Raw genomic sequence first — 25,475 nt, forward strand, 5'->3', positions numbered from 1 at the left:
CTGCCAAGAGTGATTTTACTGCAGAATAGCTTCCACATCTGGCTCAGCTGTTGCAATTCTACACCCACACTTGTGGACTCTATAAAGAGACACCTTCCTGCTGTTCATCCAGCAAAGAGCTACAATTCTTCCTCTTACCCTTGCTCCTGAAATTGTGACTGCACTGAAAGTAAAGGGGTTTGACGTTCAGGCTGTCTTGGTCGTACCAAGCATCATAAAAGTGTTTTTGTCTCACTCTATAGCTTCTTTATTTAGACCAGTGTTCACCAAATCAGGAGAAAAAGTGGGGTTTTGGCTGCTATCAAGTTTGCAACCTCATGCTATATCATCACAGTCACCTTTTCCGATACTGGCTTTTATCGCCCAAATCACTGCAATCAGGAATGTAGTCTAATTAGTTCAAAGGACGGAAACTAATTAGTTCAGTGGAAAGAAATTAAGACTACGGCATTAGGTCATAACATAAAAGTGTATTTGGAACCACTGTTCATTATGGCATGGAGTGAGGTTGCCACACTATTGCAGTTTTTCATTAGTGCTCAAGTGTGTGGTCACAGGCAACACCTGTCTCTTGTGACAGGCAACTGAGGATGAACAGATGTAAATATGGACATGTTAGGCGCATGGAAAACTACAGAGCTAGTCCAGAGAAAGAAGTAGTAGGATGAGAATTCACCAGACTGGAGAACCAGTCCTCCCACCCTGTTTCTCAACCTAAATGGGTAAAATGGTAGACCATCAGCCATGTCACTGGAATAGTGTAGGCCCCACTTCTGTGGGCTCTGTTGTGTCTGGGCCGCCATATTTACAGTACCCCACCAGGATTTTTTCTGAAAGTGCTCCAGTTGGAAGTAGGGGCCTGGCTGCCTGCCATGTTTCAATTGCCTGGTAAAGACTAATTATTGTCAATTATTTGTGCTGGACACCTTTTTAATCATTAAGGATCGCCATTTTACTTTTGCCAAATATTTTCTCATATCATCAAAGAGGTGCTTGGACCTCATTTTATTACATTTCTCTATATATTTTCTTATTTGTGTTCTTTAGCTTGTACTAGCATTTCAGGGTGCCCAGCCTCATTTATATCTCATTAGCTTTCCTTATATTATTTATTGGCTTAGTCTGCAGATGGGTTATTTTGGCCACTTTCACTTGCATCCAATCACTCCCTCACTTGGAACCTACTGTTCCAGAATGTGGGCTACCTTTAAATGGCAGCTGCGGTGTGGGAGCACCACATGTATGCAGAAGGCAGGCCTAAGGCAATCCCATCTGTCTCCATCCCAGCCAGTCGGTCGCCAGCCACTATGTCTGAGAAGTGAAGGGCATCTCTATTAGCATGCTCTTAATCAAACCTAAAGGTAGATCAATCCACAGTAACAAAGCTATGTGTGAAAATCATTTACGAGGTGACCTTTCTATAAGGAGACTTCTTAAGAGTCATAAAATCGGAATTAGAAAATAAAAAATAATGCTAGACTAAATGCTGGACTTGAAATGCCATCTGCAATGAAAACTCCTTTTTAAATAAGTTGATTATTGATAATGAACTACACTTACTGTTTCTAACTGAACATTGATGGGAAAATGTCTGTCATTTGATAATAGAAGTCCTGGTCCAACCTCAATATAATGTATTTCTCTGTAACTGCCAAAATATGAAAGTATGGAGTGAGCAACAGTCATTTAATGCCTCTTTAGAAATCAGCAATAAAACCTGCTCTCAATATGCAGGTAGAAATAACCTTTTTGTTATCATTGTTAGGAAGTTCAGGTCTAAGTTCTGGGATCATCCTTACTTTCCAGACCCAGCCTCAAATGAAAATTAATTTAATAGGATTAGCTCAGCTAGGCACAGCTATTGCTCAGGAATATGAGACCCCACCATTTTATCCATGGAGTTGACAGGTTTACCTATCAAGCTGGCTCCAAGCTTCAGTTACTTTTTCAGATGTTTGGACAGAATAACAATATTTAAATATTGTGGAACATAAATATTGCAAGGATATTGTTTTTTTGTTAATCTCGTTGTCGAGAATATCATTTTTAATATTGTTTTCTTTACATAGTTGTAGCAAATATTGTTTTTCAAAATTAATTTAACATATTTAGTTGTTAATATTGTCATGAATAAAGCTTGCAGTTGTAAGTTTTTTTTTAGTAGTTTAGATTTAAATGTAATTTCTAATTTATAATGTAGTAGCCAGTTGTTGGGTATTCAGAAGAATCCGATGTGAAGTTAATTCGATTATAATTAATTTAGATTTAGCGGTTATCACCTTGATATTTTAAGTTTTTTACATTATTAATTATGTAAATTATTTAATTGTTATTTTATATGTTCCAGCTCAATTGGTCACTGTGGGGGTCATTACGACTCCCGCCGGACACGGTGACCGCGCGCCTGGCGGGAGCCGCCAAAATACCGTACCGCGGTCGCAAGACCGCGGCGGGTATTTTGAGTTTTCCCCTGGGCTGGCGGGCGGCCTTCAAAAGGCCGCCCGCCAGCCCAGGGGGAAAACGACCTTCCCACCATGAAGCCGGCTCGTAATCGAGCCGGCGGAGTGGGAAGGTGCGACGGGTGCTACTGCACCCGTCGCGTATTTCACTGTCTGCTATGCAGACAGTGAAATACAAGCGGGGCCCTCTTACGGGGGCCCCTGCAGTGCCCATGCCATTGGCATGGGCACTGCAGGGGCCCCCAGGGGCCCCGCGACACCCCCTACCGCCATCCTATTCCTGGCGGGCGAACCGCCAGGAACAGGATGGCGGTAGGGGGTGTCAGAATCCCCAAGGCGGCGCAGCATGCTGCGCCGCCTTGGAGGATTCTGACGGGCAGCGGAAAACCGGCGGGAGACCGCCGGTTTTCCTGCACTGACCGCGGCCAAAGCGCCGCGGTCAGAATGCCCTAAGGGGCACCGCCAGGCTGTCGGCGGTGCTCTCGCCAACCGCGAGCCTGGCGGTCACAGACCGCCAGGCTCGTAATGAGGGCCTGTATATTTTAATTTTATTATTTTCAATAGTAAGCTAGGTTTTAGCAGTGGGCAGTTGGGTTTATAGGAAAACAAGGTGAGAAGTTAATTTAATTAACATGTATTACATTTTAATGTTAATTTATTTAAAAATGTAGTTGATTGTTAAATATGTAAATTATTTAGTTGTATAATTTAATTGTATAATTGTTGTTTAGTTAGTGTTTTATGTCTTTTAATATGTAGTTTAATTTCAATGAGCTGATTATGAGTTTGGCGGTCCGACCGCCAACAGGCTGGCAGAGCGGACCGCCAAATTACGAGTCTGGCGGTCAAACAAATAGAAGACCGCCAGCGGTCCACCGCCAGGCAGCACGGACCGCCACGGTCACCCGGAAGCATAAAGAGGCCAGAGGAGACCATGTTTCCACCGGACCTATTACAAGGTTGCACACCGCCAATGTGACAATGGCGGTCCAACTACCACCTACTAGCTGGCAGAAACAGACAGTATAAAGGGAGACACTCACCTGCAGGCAGCCATGCACATCTGGAGCCGCCATGGATCCCTTCGCAAATGTCATGACGCTGCTCCTACTCGCCGAAAGACAATGAAATCAACGCCGACATGGACGATGGCAACCATAAGTACAAACACCCACCTGTATCATTAACCCTTTAGAAACACAACGCAGCACCGGCAAAAACACATCATGGGGCAGCGCCACGGGCAGCAGCTACACCCATGACTCAACACACACACACAGACACCCACACATTCATAACACGCACACTTCAGCCAGCACACACACACTGCATGGCAACACTAAACATTTACGTACGGCTAACCAGCACAGGCTCAGGGACACTGAAGGCCACACAACATTCACACACACAGCAACAACAAAACAACTACTGCACAGATACAAAGACATTCCACACAGTCACAACGAACACTTTACAGGGACTGTCCACACATACAACAAACATATACATCCATGTGCCACGGCACACATGCACAACATCACCATCAAACAACCCTGCAATGGACACACACAGCACAATGGAAGCACAATGCCATGCACAATACAATGAGAGACAAATAGACAAAAGAGACAAGTGCAACACGACAACAACAGCTGGGACTCGAGCACCAGGACCATACATGGAAGGAGGCTGCATTGGGACACATATCATGTTTAACAGGGTCTCAAACAACATGCACACAGGAATTGGCCATAATTGGATCTCACAGACGAGCAATATCAAAATCAATTGTCATGCAAGCCACACAACAGGGAAGGGCAAGTCAACAAAGCACACACAACTCACACTCCACGTGACATACCCCTACTCCAACCAGCTGCAAGGGACCCACACCTAAATAGACACATGCACACTCAAATGCAAAGCAAGCTATCACAACTCAACACACTATTTGTCCGCCCTGACAAAACTCAAAAACACACACACCAAATGTAGACAATAGCCATATCAGGGGGACAAGTCCTACACCATACATGCCCACATCGCACAACACAAAAAGACACACATACCACAACAAACACAACACAATGCCATGACACCAACATTGCATCTACAGACACACATACCCATCACACAGCAGACCCCCTCCCCTTGGGAGACAACAGCACTGCACAGCAACTTACATACTGCAAACCACACCACATGGAGCAGCAAGCAGGCCACACACACAGATCAACTACAGGCACACAACCAATGTCAGCCAGGAACAACAGAAAGCTGAGGAAGGAAGTTCAGGGCAAAGGTGTACCCAGCAAACGAACAACTGGTTGGGTTTATTCAATAAACTTTTCTTAGTCCAAGGCCATAGGCCAGTCTGAAAATGTTTGCCCTAAAGGCACAGTGTTGGGTCCCTGCTGTACTCCTGACTGCCATGTAACCTCCACAGGCACAGGCATCAATGGAGCAGTAGGCACCTCAGAAATTATAGGGGGAGAGGATTGGGTTTTGGCTTGGGAGGGGGGATACTTCTTTGGAGGGGTGGGCTTCCTCTTGGCAATGGGAGGGGCAAGGTGGGCTTGCAGGGGAGGCCTTGGAGGTGGAAGGGATGGCTTTGGAGAAGGTTGAGGTCCTTTTGAGTGTGGAACGGGGGGGAGAACAGGGGTAAGGTCAAGCTCACACAGGAAAAGTTTCTTAGACAGACATGGATGGGAATGAGAACAGGGTTGGGATTTGGAGGTTGAGAGAGTGGTTGCCTGATGTGTAGAAGTGGACGTCTTGGTTGCGTACTTGAGGGAGGTGTGCTTGTGTGTGGTCGGTGTCTGTTGGGTGGGTGAGTGAGGGTGTTTATGTGTCTTGGGCTAAGGGGGGGTGAAGGAGTGGGAGGATGCTGTGGTTGGTGAGTGGGTGTCTGTTGGGTTAGGGACTGCAGGTGTGGTGGATGTGCTGCATGTAGGTGTGTCTGTGGTTGTGGTGGACATCTGACGGCCTGATTGGGTGGTGTCTGCAGGTAGGATGGGTGTGGTGGCTGTATCAGTGGCTGTTGTGGTGGTGTCTGTAGTTATGCCAGATGTCGTGTGTTATGCTGGGGGTCGGGGGATGTCAGGGCAAGTCATGACTGTTGCTGTGTCTGCGGGTGGATGTTGTTTGTGTGTGTGCTGATTTGTGGTGCTTATGTCTGTGGGTGCTACCCTTGTCTGTTGAAGTGGATGTATGCAAGTCCGTCTCTGTGCTGGCGGGGATGTGGAATGGGAAGAGGACTGGCTGCTGTCAGTGTGGAGGCCAGACCCTGAAAAGATCTCTGAAGGCCAGCCATTGCACAGTGAATGCCCTCAAGGAACGCATAGCTCTGCTGGACTTGGGTTGCCAGTCCCTGGATGGCATTCATTATGGCAGACTGACCCAATGAGATCGACCCAAGGAGGTCAATAGCCTCCTCAGTGAGGGCAGCAAGGGTAGCAGGGGCTGGGCAGAGGTGCCTGCAGCAAAGGAGACGCCAACCCTCTTGGGTGAGCAGGCACGGTCAACTGGGTGGGGAGCAACAGGGAGGGTGGTGATAGAAGGGGGGTGGTCGACAAGGATGGTAAGGGGGGGGTCACCAATGGGTCCACCACCACTAGGGAGTGGCCACTGGAGGAGGAATCCAAGGATGATGATGCAGATCTGGTTTCCCCTATGGCACTCCCCTTGCCCTCTGGGCCACTCTGTGTAAGTGGTGTCTTGACCCAAGATCCTGTGGCCAGATGCTTACCCACTTGGCTCGGCCCGTGTCCTTCGCCTGCCAGTGCTGCCAAAAAAAGTAAAGTAGGGTCATGACATGATTTCAATCACAACTCAGAGACAAAACATACCATTTTGTCAAGTGCCCCCCTGCATGAAGTGCCAGCAAAGTGGCACCATCATGTGCCAAAACAAACCCATGCATGACATCTGGAATTACAAAAGTAACACATGAGACAATCTTGGTCTTAGACAACTACAATAGCATGGCTGAAGTCTAGCTATCACACTAACCATACTACAACTAGGTGACCATTCCACCCCAATCTGTGCCACATGCAGCACACCCCAGTGAACCAGTAGCCAACAACTGGATCCCATTGTAATGTACCCTACCAATTACACAGATACAAGCCTATGCATACATCTGAAATGCACTGACGTAATGTACCAACAAAAACAGATGTTGCTAAGGAAATGCAGACAACACTGGTACGAACGTGCCATACCTGGATTAGGTGACATGGCAACATTCATGTCACTATGGACACATCCCAACAATGTACAACTACACAAGTGACACCTGCCCAAAATGAGTCAAGGAGGTAGTAGCAAGATCACTCTTACACGCCCCACATGTGGTGTTGCAAGGAACAACAATGAAGTCAGGTCTTAAACCTTATGGAGAGATACCTCTAGAATACACACAAGAATGATCCTGTAAGGTCCAAGATAGCCCCCACCAATGTCCCACACCCATTCACATGTTAACCTCTGAGTGTGTTTGTAGTAGACAACCGTACCGTGCAGGGAGAGGCGACACAGACCTTGCAACCACTAACAGTAGGATCCCAACTTGTTCTCCAATGAGAATCAACATCACTACCCACATCTCAGACATGGCAGGCATGGCATCTGTCTGTGGATGAATCCCTGACCCCACACATGTGATTCATACATCACTGCGAGTCAATCCATGATGCATCCCAACAGTCAGAGCACAATCCCCAATCATCAAATAGGTGTGGTGCACTTACAACCATCATTCCACATCAAGGGTACAAATGATCATGAAGTGGATCCACACCCTTGCCCTACCTGTCATGTCCCTTATAGCCACTGCAGTTACATATGACTAATGACATACTATGAGGCATGAATGTATCTGTCAGAAACAATATGATGGCGACACAGCCTGTCTGGGGTATCACAGTAAATGGTCAACCATTGCAGATGACCATTACGACAACAGGACCATATGCACATATATTTGAGAGATCCAGACATCATCACATCCACATGGCTAGCCTATGTCTACATCTAATGTACAGATATATATCCTAGTGGGAATAGAGCACAAGCAGACATGTAGGCACAATGAATGTTGGCTACAGTGATGACACATCACCCTTGACAATGCACATTCCCCACTTACCAAGGCAAAGCAGTTTGCTACAGCTGCCAAGATTTAGCCATGTAAGTCATGTCACATGTATGATGGACACCCATGCATCACAGACTGCTGTGAGGTACCATCACCCATCATTCAAAACCTGCCCCTGGGTGGCAGATGTCTGCCTACACATATCCCCAGACACATGGCAGAGGACAGTGAGCCACATCCCACCAATTTTTGTCCTGTGACATTTGGGAGGAGTGATCTGGTAGTTTTCACCAACACACAGCAGAGTAGGTAAAGCAGAATATGTGTACATTAAACACAGCCATATGTCCTCCCTGCTGTGCAACTGGACTGAGGCCTCCCCATAGTTTAGTCCTAGGTCCCAGCTCCAAAAGAATGAGCACACCAGTTTGAAACACATGACCCATCTAAACCAATTTAATCCCAGATGATCTGTGATACATGACACATCCCACATTGTCAGGGTAGGCAGACAGTCCCTCACTCAATCACCTGGCAAAGGGTCACGCATGAATATGCCTTGTACTCACCCCCTTGTGGCTGCTGTGCTGCCTTTACACACCCATCCAAGGCCAGGTAGGCCAATACCAAAATGCGTACCATTCGGGGGGGAGGGGGAGCATTGTCTGCCAGGCACCCCGTCCTCATTGAGAGGAGAGCCCCAGCTGGGCCTTTGCGATCTTCCAGTCCCAGCGTTTAGGGTCCTACCATCTCTTCTAACAGTGGATGCTCCGCCGGTGGTGGACCCCCAGGGTCCCCACCTTCTTGGCGATGGCTCTGGAGATCCCCTTCTTTTTAAGGGTGCTGACCTGCATGGATGCAAAAGACAAGACAGGATATCATGTCCACAATAGCAACACAAAAGGATGATGGAAGGAGTGCTGAACAATGCAAACAATCACCCCCAGTCACTGATCTGGGTTTAATCCATCATCCTTTTGCTCACCATGCCACCCCAGTTTGGACCCAGCCATATGCAAATCAGTCTTGACCCTGTTCCTCATGGGAACAGTCCAGCCCGAACTGCCAAGCCAGGTCCTCACTGGACCGGAAACAAGCATCCTGGGACCGGTATCAGGGTTTCACCCCTCATCAGCCAGGCTAGCTTGAATCCAGTGGCACAGTGAGCAAGGGACCCACGTCTGGGCATACCCTTCCCACTTAGGGCAACTTTAGCAACACAAAAGGATGATGGACGGAGTGCTGAACAATGCAAACACTCACCACCAGTCACTGATCTGGGTTTAATCCATCGTTCTTTTGCTCACCATGCCACCCCAGTTTGGACCCAGCCATATGCAAATCAGTCTTGACCCTGTTCCTCATGGGAACAGTCCAGCCCGAACTGCCGAGCCAGGTCCTCACTGGACCGGAAACAAGCATCCTGGGACCGGTTTCAGGGTTTCACCCCTCATCAGCCAGGCTAGCTTGAATCCAGTGGCACAGTGAGCAAGGGACCCACGTCTGGGCATACCCTTCCCACTTAGGGCAACTTTAGCAACACAAAAGGATGATGGACGGAGTGCTGAACAATGCAAACACTCACCCCCAGTCACTGATCTGGGTTTAATCCATCATTCTTTTGCTCAGCATGCCACACAAAATGGCTGAGTCACATACATGTCAGTGCACCAAGCTCATAACATCCTGTCTTGACCATCCTGTCCACCTGTGGCAGTCATTGGACACAGAGACATGACTCCAAACACTCTCCAATAGGGTGCCCTACACCCCCCCAGTTCAGGCCCTGCACTGACTAGGTAAGCCAACTGTGACTTTTGAGGGAAATGAGCTAGCAACATGACTTTGACCAGAAACACTATGGGAAACATCACACAAAGTGGCAAGTGACGGGTAAACCACCCAGCAAACAATGCACACAAACATCCACTACCTCTAAATGTCACCCGCTGCATACAGTCCCTACAGGTCTCAGCCAGCCTACAGACTGACCTATCGCACTTGGACCACAATGAAGGGAGTGACATGTTCGGCACACAAAAAGTCAAGACTGTCCATGTATGGACATGTACAGATACAGATGCAAGCACCTGCTACTTCAGGGGTGAGTATGTGTGTGTTTGTCACATCAACATTAAAATACACACTTCCACAAACATGTGTTCACTAAACCTAGAGCACCCTAAAAGAAACCTGGCCATGCTCTGGACATGTCCAGCTATAAGCCCAAACAACAGAGTCTGATATCAGGGGACATCAGTTAACAACACAAGGTTTGCAAATGTGCACTGACCAAAATGCAGGGCCCGTGCACAGGACACATTAGAGCTGAAAGAGACAATAGGGCTGTCAAGGCTTTGTAACACACATTGTCAAAGAGAATAAGAGCTCACAGTCACAGATCACCATTCTGCCCCCAATGCAATTACCATTCTAATCAGTGGACAGTGGCTCAGGAAGCTGCATATTGGCAGACATGATTTGGCACCATCGCATGCTGTGCAGGATTACAGGGTGTGGGTACAGTGTCACACCTGTACTGCAAAAGGGAATTGATACCAGACCAGATTTCGACTCATACTGTAAGTAACAATAGATAGGCCCCGGTCTCTGCAGGCTGAGCAGACAGACCTACACAAAACACAAAACACCATATCTGGCAATCACATTCCTCATAGTACATCGTTTAGCCTACGGCCAGTTGCCATTGGGTGTCTATGTGAAGAGCTGCGGGCATTGTGAGTCATTACCTGGCTTCCGAACAACAGTCCAACAAGGTCAAATGTGACCTGAGATTACTGTGCTAACATAGGCAGAGCTAAATCAGCGATCAACCAACACATAAATATCCATTCACCCCTTCTGCTGTCATGCAAACACCTGTGACCACCCATGGATAACATCTTTGGGCAAGAGCGTCACCTCATTTAGTTATGTGCATCCAACACAAGTTGGGTCAGGAAACACTCAATAAACACTCACCACATTGTCTCAGGGCACACTACCTGTCACTGGACATAGAAACATGCCCACGGACTAAAGCACCTAAAGGGCTTTGACTCCACAATCTCACAACTGGGCCTAAGCCTAGGCTAACTAAAGTTAAAATAAGTAGAAGTACTGAAAAAAGTGTGCACATGGGTCACTTACCTGCACCTCTGGTGCACCAAAGAGCTGTCCATTCAGGGGTAGAACCTCATCCACCAGCTTCTCCAGCTCTTCCGGTGAGAAGGCAGGGGCCCTATCACCTGTAGGATGCGTCATGATTGCTCCCAGAGGCGGTACACAGCACCTCAGGTAGTGGAGGTCTTGATGGTAGCAGTGTCAGGAGTCAAGGAGTCAGGGGTCATGTCCACAATGTCACCGCCGGTGGACACTGCCATTGGCCCAAGACCGCCACAGGCAGGAATGTTATCCAATGGCAGTGTCTTCCGCGGTAGTATCTGCCTACCACCATGACGACTTCCGCTGCCGGTCGAGGGCAGTTCCTAATGTCCAGTGGAGTACGTCAGGCAGCCGCCATTTTAGAGGCATACACTGCAATAAAACGCTATTTTTAATGTGTCCCAAAACAGAAAATGTTGTCCTGATGATTCTTGAGTGCTGGCCTTGTCCTGTCATGTATGTCAATCATTTTAGTAATTATATTGGTATGTGGTCTAGCACATATGACAACATAATTGGGGGCACAACCACCACCCCCTCCCTCATGGGCAATCCAGGATTTGGAACATTGAATCACAGTCTGAGGGGCAAGTTACATGCACATTTTGTTGCTGGCCAGATAGATGATATGTTCACCTATGTGGAAAAGCAAGGGGGTAACAAGTTACTAATGTGTAATTGTTAGTGGTGATGTGTGGTGTGTATCATGTCCTCTGTGAATCACATGACATGTCACAGTTCGTATTTGACATGTAACATTTAAATTGCAAGGGACACAGTGAATGATGGCCATATACTCCTTTTCGCCAACTCAGTTACCCTATGAGGAGAAGGATTAGACAACCTCCTGTGTAGTGTCCACTGACAGATCTGCATGCCATGGAGGACAGACATGTAATCCATATATACCACCTGGATAGGCAGACAATCGTGGATCTTTGTCATCAGTTGGAGCCAGAATTAATGCCAGCCATCAGTCATCCAAACAGCATACCACCAATTGCAAAAGTCATGTCACTGTTGCACTTCCTGGCCACAGGATCCTTCCAAAATACAGTGGCCCTAACTGCAGAGATGTCCTAGCCTACGTTCAGTGTGGTTTTGAAGAATGTCCTCTCAGCAGTGTTGAAACACCTGGACAGCTACATCCGGTTTCCTCAAAGTGAGGATTTTGCCAATGTGAAGGCTGAGTTCTATGCTTTGGCACACATCCCACATGTGGTGGGAGCCATTAATGGTCCCCATGTAGCCTTGGTTCCACGGCATGGCAATGAACAGGTCTCTCGGAACAGGAAGAACTACCATTCCATCAATAATCAAGTCGTTTGTTTTGGGAGACCTCTACATTTCCCAGGTATGTGCCCGTTATCCAGGTTCAGTCCATGATGCCTTCATCATGCAGAACAGGGCTATTCCATAGCTGATGACATGTGTGTATCCAGAGAGGGCCTGGGTGGTTGGTAAGTAACATATTTAATGTGTGTTTGTATGCTATGTCTGCTTCTAGTGAGATGATACTTGGGACTCATGGTTGCACACATCTTGCTTTCACTTACAGGGGACACTGCATACCCAAACCATCCATGATTGTTGACACGGGTGAGGAACCCAACTATGTCAGGGGAAGTCCACTTCAACGAGGCACAAGGATGGACACGACGTGTCATGGAGCGGCCTTCTGGGCTCCTGAAAGCCAGATTTCATAGCATAGACAAGACTGATGGAGCCCTCCTCTACTCACCTGGAAAAGTGTGTAAGATCATTGTGGCCTGATGCATGCTCCACAATCTTGCCCTGAGGAGAAACATCCCATACAAACCTGATGAGGGGGAGTTGGCAGTGCCACTGGGTAAGCCTCCTGAAATGTCAAGCGAGGAGGATGAAAGTGGAGACCTGCTGGCAGATCCCATCAATCACTACTTCACTTGAGTGCAAGTATGTGATGTTCTGTGATTGCTGTGACTGCATCGGGTCAGGAGTTGTTGAGAAGGGTATCTCTGTCACCATGAGACAGGGCATCTCATGCTATGCATCATACAGCCAAGGTTTGCTGGCTACTTCAGATCTGAAGATGTGACTCTTGATGATCTCCTTTGTTTGGGGCAGTCACATTGCAATGTCAGTGAAACAACTGAAGTTTGAAATGGGGTTTGTGTCTTGTATATGCCTTTACCTGCCTAAACTCCTTGTATGTCACTTTTTCCTTCCATGTGCCTTCACTGTGCCATCCTCATGTGGGCATTTCAGAGTTGTGTCATTGGCAGGTGGCTGTTGCTGGTTTGACATGTGAAGTGGACATTGATTGATCCAGGTAATGTCGGTCGCAGATCTGGGGTGTTTGAGTCCTATGCACAGGCTGCCTGGACAGGGGGAGGGCAGGAATCTGAGCTACACATTAGACCTGTTTGCCATGGTGTGTTGGTCAAATGGTCTCGTGTGTGATCATGTGGCCTTGCAACATGTCATCCTGTGCAATCCATGCATTCTACCTTCACATTGTGTTGACATAGATCCTGTATGACCTGTTAGTGGCTGTCAATGTGTTTCCTCATTGTATTGCAGTGTGCCTGTGCCACAACACTGAAAAAGGTTTGTGACATTCCACCGGATGCTTGATCATTGTTATGGGAAGGGCCTGGGCTCTGGGTCTGTTGTACTGCCATCTGTCTCTGCCATGGCGTATGTTAAGTTGGCAGGCCTTGTTCTGGTATGATAAGGGTCAAACTGGAGACAACATCACATACTCTGTTGGCCTAATCTACAGGACAAGGTCTTACAAGCCCTTTCTGGTGTAGTCTGGTGCACGGTAGTACTAGGATATCTGGCCTAACTCCATATGGCTAGGACGTTCTTGGCTGTGCAGACATTCTTAACACCTTATGGGCAATACAGTACAACAAAACGTTTGCTGTGACTAGACAATTGTAATATTGTGTTGCTAGTCATCCTCTGCATGACACTACCCAAGACATCTCCCTCCATCCATTGCCTTCGTATGTCTTAATCATATAGATTACATGTGATTAGCGGGGGGGTCAGAAACTACAGGCAAGGGTGCCTGAGGTGGGTACCTCCCCTGACAGGGCCTCTCTACAAGTACCTGGCACTGATGAAGGGCCTGGTGTGGCTGCGCCAAAGGTAGGGGTGGGATGTTGTTGCCTGTTACTGCTCAGGATGCTGTTAATGTCCCTCAGCAACCGTTAGGGAGTCCATGTTGTAATTGTTGGCCTCCCACTGTTCCTGCATCTCACAATGGAAATCCCTCTGTAGCTCCTTGATTTCCCTGAGTTCGATCAGTACCTGGCCCATCACGCCTTGGAACTGTTGGTAGGTTCCCAAAACCTGGCTGATGATATCCTGGCCAGGGGCATCACCAGCAGCCTCTTGCCGCTGGGCCACACCATCCCTCCCACACACCCTACCCCCACATGCCTGCGCCCTTGGTGTAGCCTGCCCCCTTCCACAAGTTCCAGGTCCATCACTGTCAGGGTTAGCAGGTAGTGACTCTGGAACCTGGACTTAGGCGCACTAGATGTTGGTGGGTGTTATAGAGACACAGGTCTGGAGGTGACTGGCTGCCAGCGATGTAGAAGCCACGGGGCTGGGAAGAGTTGATGTTGTCAGGGTGAGGCTGACCGGTGTCGTCTGGCCAGGTTGTCTGGAGGGCCCAGAACTGTCCTCAACGTCCACCAGTACAGGAGAATTCTCCACATTTAGGGCTTTGACCATGGGGATAGTTGCAGTCTCCTCTGAGTTGTAGGTAGTACAGTAGCAGTTGCAGTGGCAGCACAATCTGTTGATGTGGAGAGACAATGTTAGTGGTTGTGTTGTGAAATCTACCTCCAATAGTTGACTGTGACATAGGCCTAGGGCCAATGTCACATTGTATTTGCTGATTTCCCTTATGTGACAGGTACACATATTGTCTTTTGTAGTGAGCTGACATTGTTGCCACATACCAATTCCTGTTCAGTGACTAGCCTCAGACTGTCTGGAATCATTAGCTGTTGGAGGGATGGTAATAGACTCATATCTTGCCAGCAGTGCAGGCAGGAGATTGGCTGAGCAGGATGTTGTTTGAGTCATCTTAAAAGCTATTTGTTTGTCATGCAGGCATTGTCCGAACTTTGGATGATATGTGATAACTGTCATCCTGTGGTCAGTGCACTGTGGATGTGACTGGTACCAATGCCATACCGCAGACACAATTTGGGGCCTTTGATCTGTGTAGGAAGTTATTTCCAGACATTTTGAGCTGTCCTTCCTGTCTACACTATTTTCATTTTGACATAGCAGCTCTAGATGGATATGGGTGTGTCCCCACATCACAGGATGTACCTCATCCCTCACAGATGTGTCACGTTCATTAGTGGGTCTAGAGACTGTGCACAATGTCATATGGACAGTGGCCTAGTGTTTGGGGTCTCATGGCTTGGTCCTCCTTGAATTTATTCAGACGTTACTCTTATCACAACTCACAGTTCATATTGTTCGTCCTCTGAGGTGAGTGGACTTTCATAGCAAGTATACCAACAGGGATATTTGACCATGTGCAGAGTGGGCTTGCTAATTGGATTGGGTAGATAAAGCCTCCTGGCCTCAGCAGTCATGTGACTCCCTGTTCTAAATGCAGTTTTTCAATTTGACTCTCCCAGGTGGGTGCACGTCATGTGTGTGTTCCCAGGTAAAGGTATTTTGGCAGGTGTACAGTGCACTGTTGCTTGGAGTGTGAGTAAGGGGTCCTCCTATGAGTACTAAACATTTCACTCCCTGTATTCCACACACTGTAGAGTTGTCCTCCTGTCAGGTGAGTACAGTTCCATGGGTGAGTAGAGGGAGAATGGTGTTTTGTATCTGGGTACACTGTGTTGGCTGGGGGGGTTAACCCTACATTTGCCCCCTGGCCTTGGAATTCCAGTTAGTGCCTGCCCTACTCCCACACACAGCAGAGCTGTCCTCTTCTCAGGTGAGTAGTGGTCACTAGGGAATTGCAGGACATGATAATCTTAGGTGTGGTACACAGTCTGGTCTTAGTAATGGTGGTACAGTGCCTGCTGGGAATTGTGGTGCAGTTATTGCCCTGTGCTACACCCAGTATACGGAGACATGGTCCCCTTAGGTGGGTCTAGTTCCCATGTGAGGTGGCAGACAGTGGTCTTTGGAAACGTGGTGACTGGGCTGGTGGTAGGGTTGACAGTGAAGGTGGCCAAAGGTGATCAGTTAGCATGCATGCCAATACATTTGGTGCCATTTTTATAGTTGTGACTTACTCAACTCCATTCCCCTAGGTATTCCTGTCAAGCCCTCAAGATGCAGGATGGCCAAGACCTTCTCCTCCCATGATGTGAGCTGTAGGGGAGGAGGTGGGGGACCACCACTAGTCTTCAGGACCACAAGCTGGTGCCCGTACGCCAGGTAATGGACGTTGCCCCTGAGGTTATACCAACTCTTTCCTGATGTTGTCTCTTATGCGCAGGAAGCTGCCTACAGAGTTCACTCAGTTGACTGTCCTTTGCCACATTTCCATTTTTCTAGTGATAGTAGTTTGCTGAACTTGGGCTCCAAATAGTTGTGTCTCAGCTCTGATAATTTCATCCACCATGACGCTTAACTTGTCATCTGTGAGAAGGAGATTTTTCTCGGATGACGGGAAAAAAACAGGAGGGTGCTGGTCGCTGAACAAGTGACGGGGAGTATGTACAGTGGAAATGTGCAAATGTGTTTGATGTGGGTGAGTTGAGGGTGTGGGATGTGTGCTGAGTGAGAGATGGAGGGGTGGCTATTTCATAGGAAAATTTGTATTGTTCAGCGCTCTGGATGGTGTATTTTGCGTGGGAGTTGCTAAGGATTGTGGTGTGTGAAGGGGTGTGTTTTATAGTGTGCTTTGCAGGTGTGTCGATGGTGTGAGATTGTGTGTCATCTGTGTTGTTTTCAAATGCACCCAATGTGGTGTTGTGTATTACTGTCATGACTGCTCACCGCCATTGCGATTTTTAACTTGTAATGGGTTCGCTGGGTGGTTGACGGGCTGGTGGTGCTGGAGTTTGGAGCGTCTATTTCCTGCCCTCCAGAGTCCTGGTGGGGTCGGGTTTTTGGCTGGCTTTTGTCGGTCCTCCCTGTGTATCTCGTAATACGGCGGTCTGTAAGACAATCAACATGGCGGTCTTTTGATGACCGCCACTACGGTGGTCTGGCGGTGCGTCATAATGAGGCCCTATATATTTGTTAGTAATGTAATTTTTGATACTCTGTCTCTTTTGTAGGAGGATAGGGGTGACAATATTAAAGTAATAATATTCTTTCTTTTAATTTTTATTCAATTATGTACAATTTTACTGCTGTACTTTGTTTTTTTAATTTTGAATTAATTTAATGTTTTTATAGCTTTGTATTTGAAATGATTAGTAATTTCAGATTTTATTAGATTTTAAAGTATTTTAAAATACTTTTTTGGTACGTATTTTAAAATTTTGTATTTAAAAATTGTGTAGGTAGGTAAGTTAATGGTATAAGCAATTTTGTTTTTTAAAGATATTTTTATTTTATAATTTAAAATATTTTCTTGTTTTTGTTAAATATTGTAGTATGTACTTGTTCTATATGATATGTTTTAATTGTTTTTTAAATAATTGTTAGACATGGCATCCTTGGCGTGGTGTCCCCTGCCTTTTTGCCTCTGCTTCCTGTATTAGTGACTGTGTGCTGGACTTTGTTTTTGCTGGTTTTTGGTACTCAGGGCACCTTACCACTGCTGACCACTGCTATAGTGCAAATTGTGATAATGATTGGTTATCCCCGATTGGCATATTTGATTTACTAGTAAGTCCCTGGTAGAGGTGCCCATGGCCTCAAATCAAATGCTACTACTGTGCTACCCACATGAGTAGCCCTGTAAACATCTCAGACCTGCCACTGCAGTGTCTGTGTGTGCAGTTTTGCACTGCCAATTCGACCTGACAAGTATGCCCACTTGCCTGGCCCAAACCTTCCCTTTTACTACACGTAAGTCATCCCTAGGATAGGCCATAGGTAGCCACATGGGCAGGGTGCAGTGTATTTAAAAGGTAGGACATGTACTGGTGTGCTTTACATGTCCTGGTAGTGAAATACTGCCAAATTCCATGTTCACTACTGCAAGGCCTATCTCTCCCATAGGTTAACAAGGGGACTGGTTTTAAATATATTTTAAGTCCAGTTTCCCATTGGGAGCAGATAGAGATATGGAGATTGGAGTCTCTGAACTCACAATTTAAAAATATATCTTTTGGTAGAGTTGTTTTTTAGATTGTCTGTTTGAAAATGCCACTTTTAAAAAGTTGGTATTTTTCTTAACCTTTCTGTGCCTATGCCTGCTGTGGAATCCATGTCTGGGTCAGACTGACAGTTGGGCTGTTTGTAAATTCCCTCTAGACATTGGGGGTTATTACAACTTTGGAGGAGGTGTTAATCCGTCCCAAAAGTCCCAAAAGTGAAGGATATACCACCAGCCGTATTACGAGTCCATTATATCCTATGGAACTCGTAATACGGCTGGTGGTATATCCGTCACTTTACCGTCAATTTTGGGACGGATTAACACCTCCTCCAAAGTTGTAATAACCCCCATTGACACAAAGGGAGCTGAGGTGTGTCATGCATATCGTGATTGGTCTTCCTGGGCTAGATGGGGAGGGATGAGCTGACACTTGCACCTGAAAGGGCTATGCCTGTCCTCACATAATGCAGTCTCCAGCCCCCTGCTGTGTGTGTCTGAAGCCAGGCCTTGGCAAGGCAGGATCTTGTAAACCACAGAGACTTTCATTTGAGGTTTGCCTACTTTAAAAGCAGAAATGAGTATAGGCAGTGGATCCAAAACCCCAGACTTTTAGAACACTTCTGGATCAAGAGGAACCTCTGCCAATGAGAAGAGCTGAAGAGCTGGAGGAGGGGTACTGCCCGCTTGCTACGTGTGCTTTGCTAGGTTGGCCTGCAGGTCCTGCTTCTGCCTTAAAGAGGACAAAGACTGGACTTTGTTGTGCATCCTGCTTGTGAAGTTTATCCAAGGGCTTGGACTGAGCTTGCCTCCTGTTAAGAAGTCTCAGGGACATCAAAGGCTTCATCTACCAGCCTCTGGGTTCGTTTTCTGTGGACTCTAACTCGTGGTGCCTATTCCAGTTTCTAGGCCATTGGGAGTGAAAGCTGGCCTATTAACAAGAAGAACCATGTGGACCGACTCCGGACGACTCCAAGACCGAAGCTGCTGCCCGACTCTGCACCGCCACCTGCAGCCGAAGCCGAGGTCCCCGCTGGAGTATCACAACTGTGACTGACAACACAGGCCTGACACTGCTGCAGCCCCACTGACATACCGCAACTTTGTGAGTCCCGAGTGCTGTCATCGACGTCCGTAACACCCGAGTGCTGTCATCGACGTCCGCAACACCCGTCTCCGCCACGGCGCTTGTAGCCCCATGGCGTGACAGTGACCCCAAGAGGTAGCCGAATGTGTCTTGACCCGCCGGATCCATTCACCCTGCTGGATCTTCAAGGACCGACGCCTCGCACCGACGTCACATCACCTCCCCTGCTCTGCAGTAAGGAACCAACGCACCATTGGATCCAGCGAAGCCTCACCTCCCAGACTTCATGTACCGGCTTGTTTCGTCATTACCAACCCTCCTACCGAGTGACGTTGTATTGTTGGGAACGAGTCCCTCAACGACGCTGTGATAAATGTATTTAAAAAACTATATAATTATGTTTCTTTTTTTAACTGTACACATACATATAAATATACGTGTGTGTACAAATAAATACATAAATAATGACATAATTAATGAAAACTATTTATTTTGCATCATAATAATTTTATATAGTTGAATATTTTAAATGTATTAATTTTAAATCCATATGAATTTAAAGGGCATTTTTACCTGTTTGTGAACTACATTTATTTTCACTATATTTTTGACACAATATTTTTGTCAATTACATTTTATTTTAGGTATAGGAACACAATATTGTGGCAAGCAATATTTTTGACACAAAACTTTTGTCAACAACATTTTTTTTTACCACAAAATTTTCAGTGAAACAATTGTTAGTACTTCTGTAGTAGTTCTGAGGCTTCTGAAACTTCTTTGTTAGATCATGTGTTTATAACTTTTTTAATTCAGATTACTTCTAACAAGAACACTGGTTTGAAGGATTCAGTTTGTGAAAAATGTTATAAGCAATAGAGTACATTTCTCCAGAAATCCTCAGCTCTGAATTTATTGTGGGGAGCACAGTTGCTGAAGTAGGAGTGAATAAATACAGAATTGTACAGACAGACACTAAATGAAATTACAACTCTGCAAGAGATTTCTTTTAAATAGAAGATCCTTTGTTGCAAATGGTATACATCTGAAGACAAAGCTTATGTTATGCAAATTGGAAAAACCTGTTGTAAACAATGTGAGCCTCAGGTTAAGATTATTTTTAAGCAACAAATAATCATTTAGTGAGAGTAGCAACAAGAACATACTGCTGTACCAACATTGTTTAAGCTTATAATATTCCAAAATAGCTCTCTTAGGACTTTAGACTATATTGGAATCCCAGGTGGTTTAGCTAATGAAGCTGTCTCTCCCTAAGATTTAGCAGACAGGTTGGCCTTGTATGTTTTTCAGAAAAGTAGAGACAACTATGGAGGGGGTTGATATGGTGCAAAATGCTGAATCACTTATAGATCACTCTTCCTTGAATGAACGTTTCATTCACTTTCTATTATTAACTTATATTTGATGACAACAACTAAGGTTGGTATACCAACTAAGGTTGGTATGGTGCTAAATAGCACCTCAATGCAAATAAGTACTATCCAGACATATTGTGCACTTATACCACTTGTACCAGGTGTCTGGAGTGGAATCCATGAGGACATTGCTACTTGTTTATGCTGAGCTGAAACTCTCTGAGACTGCCTCAAAAACTGTCCTGTCATAGTTAAAACATACTGCCATCTGGAATCAAGAAAATTAGAAAAAGTGAAGTGGATTGTATAATAGAGTAACTGTTCCTAAAAGACATTTATATTTTTGTAGTTCCAGCTAGTATTAGATAGAAAGTCCTTATATAATTCAAACATTTTAGCTGCCCAAGCTCAAATTTGGTTCAACATCTTTCCTCAACCCTTCCAAAAATCAATTTGTGTCGATGTATAACAAACACCGGGAATAGTTGTAAGGAATATTACTGCAGCAGCATTAGTTAGTATATGCAGCAAAGAAAACTTACCTCTAATGATTTAAGGAATGGCAATGATTCTATAAAATTTTCATACATTCTTCTTTTTTTGGCATTGTTCTTTACAATAATTCTCCGGAAGGTTACCCTATCCTGTAGAGCAAAATTAAAATAAGACACATTTTTAGTTCACAGAATCTTATGTTTCGGACTGCAAACATACCTTACTTAGCAAACACCTACTACCAGCCTTTCATTATAACATATGGAAAATAAGACTTTTTTTGATACCTCATAAATTACACACTTGTTAATTGTGGAGCTTTTTTGTAAGGGTAACACTAATCAGCAGCTAGATATATTTTTTTCACTTCTAGAGAGTCAGTAGCTGCATGAATCTTAATGTATTTTTTATTTTCACAGCTAGCCTCTTACCAGCCCTGCAAAGGCTCAAATTTTCAACATTGGATCAAAGATCAGTAGTTCGGCTCTGACCTTCACCTAAAGTATAGTCTGACACCTATGTAATGAACCTGAGCAGGCTTGGCCTTGCCTACTAGCTCCCACACAAAGGTCAGCTTAAACTCACTGTACCTGTCCACTGTGGGCAGATGGGGGAAGCTTAAGCACATCAAGGTCTGTGTAGTCCCTAAAGTCCCTAGAGGCAAATAGGGAGGGTTTGACATGCCCTTGTGTTTTATGGCAGGCAAGGGTCGGTTCAACATGCCCTACGTGGCAGCCAGCAAGCAGTGTAGTGGCAGCAGTCTCATCCTGTTTACTACTCCAATAGAAGGTGAAAAGTAAGGGTGGTATCCAAGGGTGGTGGTTTGTGTAGAAAGCCATTTAGCCTAACCATCATAGGGTCAGGTATCAGGTCCTTGAATGCCAGCACCAGCCAGTGAGAGGGTTCTGTGAAGGGGAACACAAGTTGATGGTTTGGGCCGCACTCTTCAGTGCATTGTGTTTGTTGCAATGGCAGATGTGCTGGATGCTGATGATTGAGTAGCCTGCAAGTGTGCAGTAATGCGCAAAGCAGTAGACGTGGGCCTTACCAACAGGTCATCTATGGAGGTGGTCCACATCGGAGATAGCCTTTGGGAGTGTGGTGTAGTGCCAGGGGCATCAGTTGTAGGCATGTGTGTGGTGGACTCACCATGCAAAGTAAGTAAAGGGGTTAGAAGGTTAGTGAAAGCAGACAAATGGTGACCACCTTGTGGAGACATATGGTTTTCGATTTTGTGACTAACATGACTCAGAAGTAAAGGAAGAGGAATTATTGATTGCCCACAGTGGACATGGCTCATAATCCATTCATAGCAAAATGGGTAGGAGGGCAACTCAAGTGGAAGGTGGGTGCACAATGGATACCTGATGAGCAGGATGACCAAAGTTGGGAGGTCAAAAGAAAGAGTAAGGTGTTCATAAGCGTAAGAAAGTTCTTCTGGAGGTAATACTGGAATAGGTTTGGGGAGCAGTGTACAGAGAAGGAGTGAACTGTTTTGGGTTCCTGGGGAAGAAGAATACAATAGTTATACAGATAGTCTGGATAGCCATGTGGTTCCTTTGATGGTGCACTTTCTGCAAGTTTTGGTCTCTTGGCCCCAACTCACTGACCAATCCTAGAGCTAGAGACCAAGATGAGTTCCCATGGGTTTGGATCCCAGAGCTGATCCAGTGCATGAGTCTGAAAAGAGAGAGAGTTCAGCGTGGCCCCTGACATCAAGGAAGTAATGTATCAGTGTAGCTTCCTTCCTAGCACCCTTGGGTGTTGGGACTTGAATTTGGCAATGTTGATGAAGGTAGAACACTAGGGGGAGAACAATGATGACAAGACTGGACTGGAGTTTGATGAGAAGACTGGAGAACTGGAGGAGGGTAAACCTGCTAAAGTGCAATAAGTGTGGAGACAGGCCAAGGGACAAGGAAGTGGTAGGTCTTAGATACATCAAAAGAGGTAAAAAGAAGCTAATGGGGGAAGGAGCTTTGGTGCGTTCCATATGAGCAGAATAGAGAAGTATAAAAAAATAATTGTAGAATCAAGCAAGAGACAAGAAGTCATGAAGTAAAGGTGTAATTTGTGAGGAAAGGTATGAAGAGGTGACAGTCAGCTAGCGATATTTGGGAGAAGAGAAGGAGAAAGGCATGGTTAACATGAAGTCATTTGGGGCTGGTGAAGACATGGTACGAGGTAGGTGTTAAACTGAAAGGGGCATCTCTGATGGTCAAGAAAGGAGCTGGAATCTAAGGATTCAAGCTAGTAAATGTACAGTGAGGTGAGGATGAGAAGCTTTAGGGGAAGGGGATTTCAAAGGAAGGGTAAGAGAAAAACAGCAAAGGGGCTACAAAGTTGGTGCTCGCAAGGATATGGATAAGAAGAAAGTGAAAAGGGTAAGAAGAATGTTTTAAAAAAAATCCTTATATGGGCATTAATATGCCTTTGGGAGCCCATCTGTCTACAGCAGCTGAAGAAAAGATCTATAATCTGGAGTTTATAGATGTTTACTAGGTGCTACATAGTGTGACTTAGACGAATGAGATTTAGCCAATAGACCAAGAGTACAGGTTAAGGTGGAAACTTCAAAAGTTTTGTTTTATGCTATTACCTACTGGGAGCAGTATTTAGAGCATCACAGGACTCTTTGTAAGTATCTGGATGTGATTAGAACAGTGCAGATGAGTTTTGGGTGGTTAGAATTATTGAACTATAATAAACAGTTTAGGGTTAAGAGTGGGAGTAACCGCAAACAAGTACTGGTGGGAGGTTGACAGCGAGATATGGCTACAGTGGATGGATCCTAGTAGCCCTTCATACTGCAAATGGATTAACGATTCAACATTAACCCTTTCTGGGAAGTCTCTCCCAGTTTTTGGTGGGAGAACTGGCAACAAGACAGAATGTGGTTGGAGAGGCATTTTGAGGACTCAATTAGAGATTGTGTTCAAATGCACTTTGTAAAATTCAAACATAAAAGTGCTAAATGTGGGAAACGAAACTGTTAGAAATGTTGTCTCTAGTTGGCAGAGATTTGCACCCTGCCTAAGTATGGACCACAATCCTAGTAAGGGTAAATCAGTTACACTCCCTAAATTAACCTGTGCTCAACCTCTGGTAGCTTGGCACAGAGCAGTCAGGCTTAACTTAAGAGGCAATTTGTAAAGTATTTGTGCAACACACGCACACACATGCATACCCACACACAGTAACATAATGAAAACATCTAACAGGTTTAGAAACACAGAGAATATTTAGCTGAGTAAAACAAGACCAAAACGACAAAACTCCAATCAGTAGAGGTAGATATTTCAATCTTTGAAGATTAAACCAGAAATAGTGCTTAGAAGTCACTAGCGGTCTAAAGGTTACTTGAGGTCGTGAGAGACCGGTGCAAATCTAAAGTTCGGGCCAACTGCGATGGAGGTAGGCCAGCTGCAGAAACCACGCTGGGCGTAGTGAAACAGTACCTTTGATGGAGCAACTCGTCAACGTTGGGGGCTCAATGCAGAGGTATTTTCCACATAGTCTGGTCACTGTGTCGTCGAGCTCTGCTGAAGTGAATGTGATGCGTCATTGTCGAGCTGCGCAGAGGGTCGTCATCGGGCCGCACAGGCTGTGAATCCACTGTCAAACATCCTCTGCATTGGTGTTGAAGGAGCAATGTGAGGAATTTTTCACTCACTTGAGGTGATGCATCGCTCTTTGGCAGAAATCAGTGCTGAACCTACTTCTAAGGTTCGGTACAGGAGGGGGCAGCTCAGGCAAGGGTAGTACTCACAGATGGCAGAGTCCAGCATCACCAGGAGAGTTGTTGGAAGTATTTGATGTCCCTGAGACTGCAGAAGAACAGGGGGCAAGCCAGCAAGCCCTTGGAGTCACTCTGGGTTCAGCAGGATGGGTCCACTCCTTGTCCTCAGCAGGGCAGAGATAAACAGGCAGCCGGGCTTCTCCACAAATCAGTGAAGCAGTTCCTTGGAAAAGTCAGTCCAGGCAAAAGTGGCAATCCTTACAGCACAGCAGTCTTAACTCAGCAGAGTTCTTCCAAACTATAGAAGTGTACTGATTTGGTGGGGTGAGAGGCTCAATACGTATACCAAAATGTGGCTTTGAAGTGGGCATGACGTCAAAGCAGCTCCTTGAAGTGCACAGAGAGCCTTTTTTCCTAGACCTGGCTTCGGACTACTAGTAGGGGGTAATCAGCCCTTTGTGTGGGGGCAGGTACTTCCTTATTAAAGTGTAAGTGTTAGCTCCCCTCTACCGTTCCAGCCCAGGAAGGCCCAGGAAGGCATTCGTTTGCATTGGATATTGTCAATTATGCAAAGAGACGACTGAATGTGGACCGCCTGTAAACCATTAAAGAAAATAGATAGATTTGGCTCGCTGACACCATAAGGAAGGGTCTGAATCAGCAGGTTGAATGACAGGTGCTGGCAACCTCTTACGTTATTCTGACACGTTTGATTATTCACATGTTTATTGGCATGTCTTGATGTTGTTCACTGCATTACACAGTCATTGTTTGTGTAATTTTATTCAAAAGACATACTTT

The 25,475-nt window shown here is 45.8% G+C and overlaps 1 protein-coding gene across 2 annotated transcripts in view; it reads right to left on the reverse strand.

The window, feature by feature from the left end:
- PRKAR2B (protein kinase cAMP-dependent type II regulatory subunit beta) overlaps positions 1–25,475 on the reverse strand; it is a 511,441-nt gene that overhangs the window by 70,052 nt on the left and 415,914 nt on the right. For both annotated transcript variants that reach the window (XM_069229843.1, XM_069229844.1), the window contains exon 7: positions 20,983–21,084. In XM_069229843.1, coding sequence (XP_069085944.1) covers positions 20,983–21,084 — 102 coding nt within the window. The remainder of the gene's footprint in view (positions 1–20,982; positions 21,085–25,475) is intronic.

Source organism: Pleurodeles waltl, chromosome 4_1 (genome assembly GCF_031143425.1).
Source record: "Pleurodeles waltl isolate 20211129_DDA chromosome 4_1, aPleWal1.hap1.20221129, whole genome shotgun sequence".
In the NCBI taxonomy this organism is placed as follows: Eukaryota; Metazoa; Chordata; class Amphibia; order Caudata; family Salamandridae; genus Pleurodeles; species Pleurodeles waltl.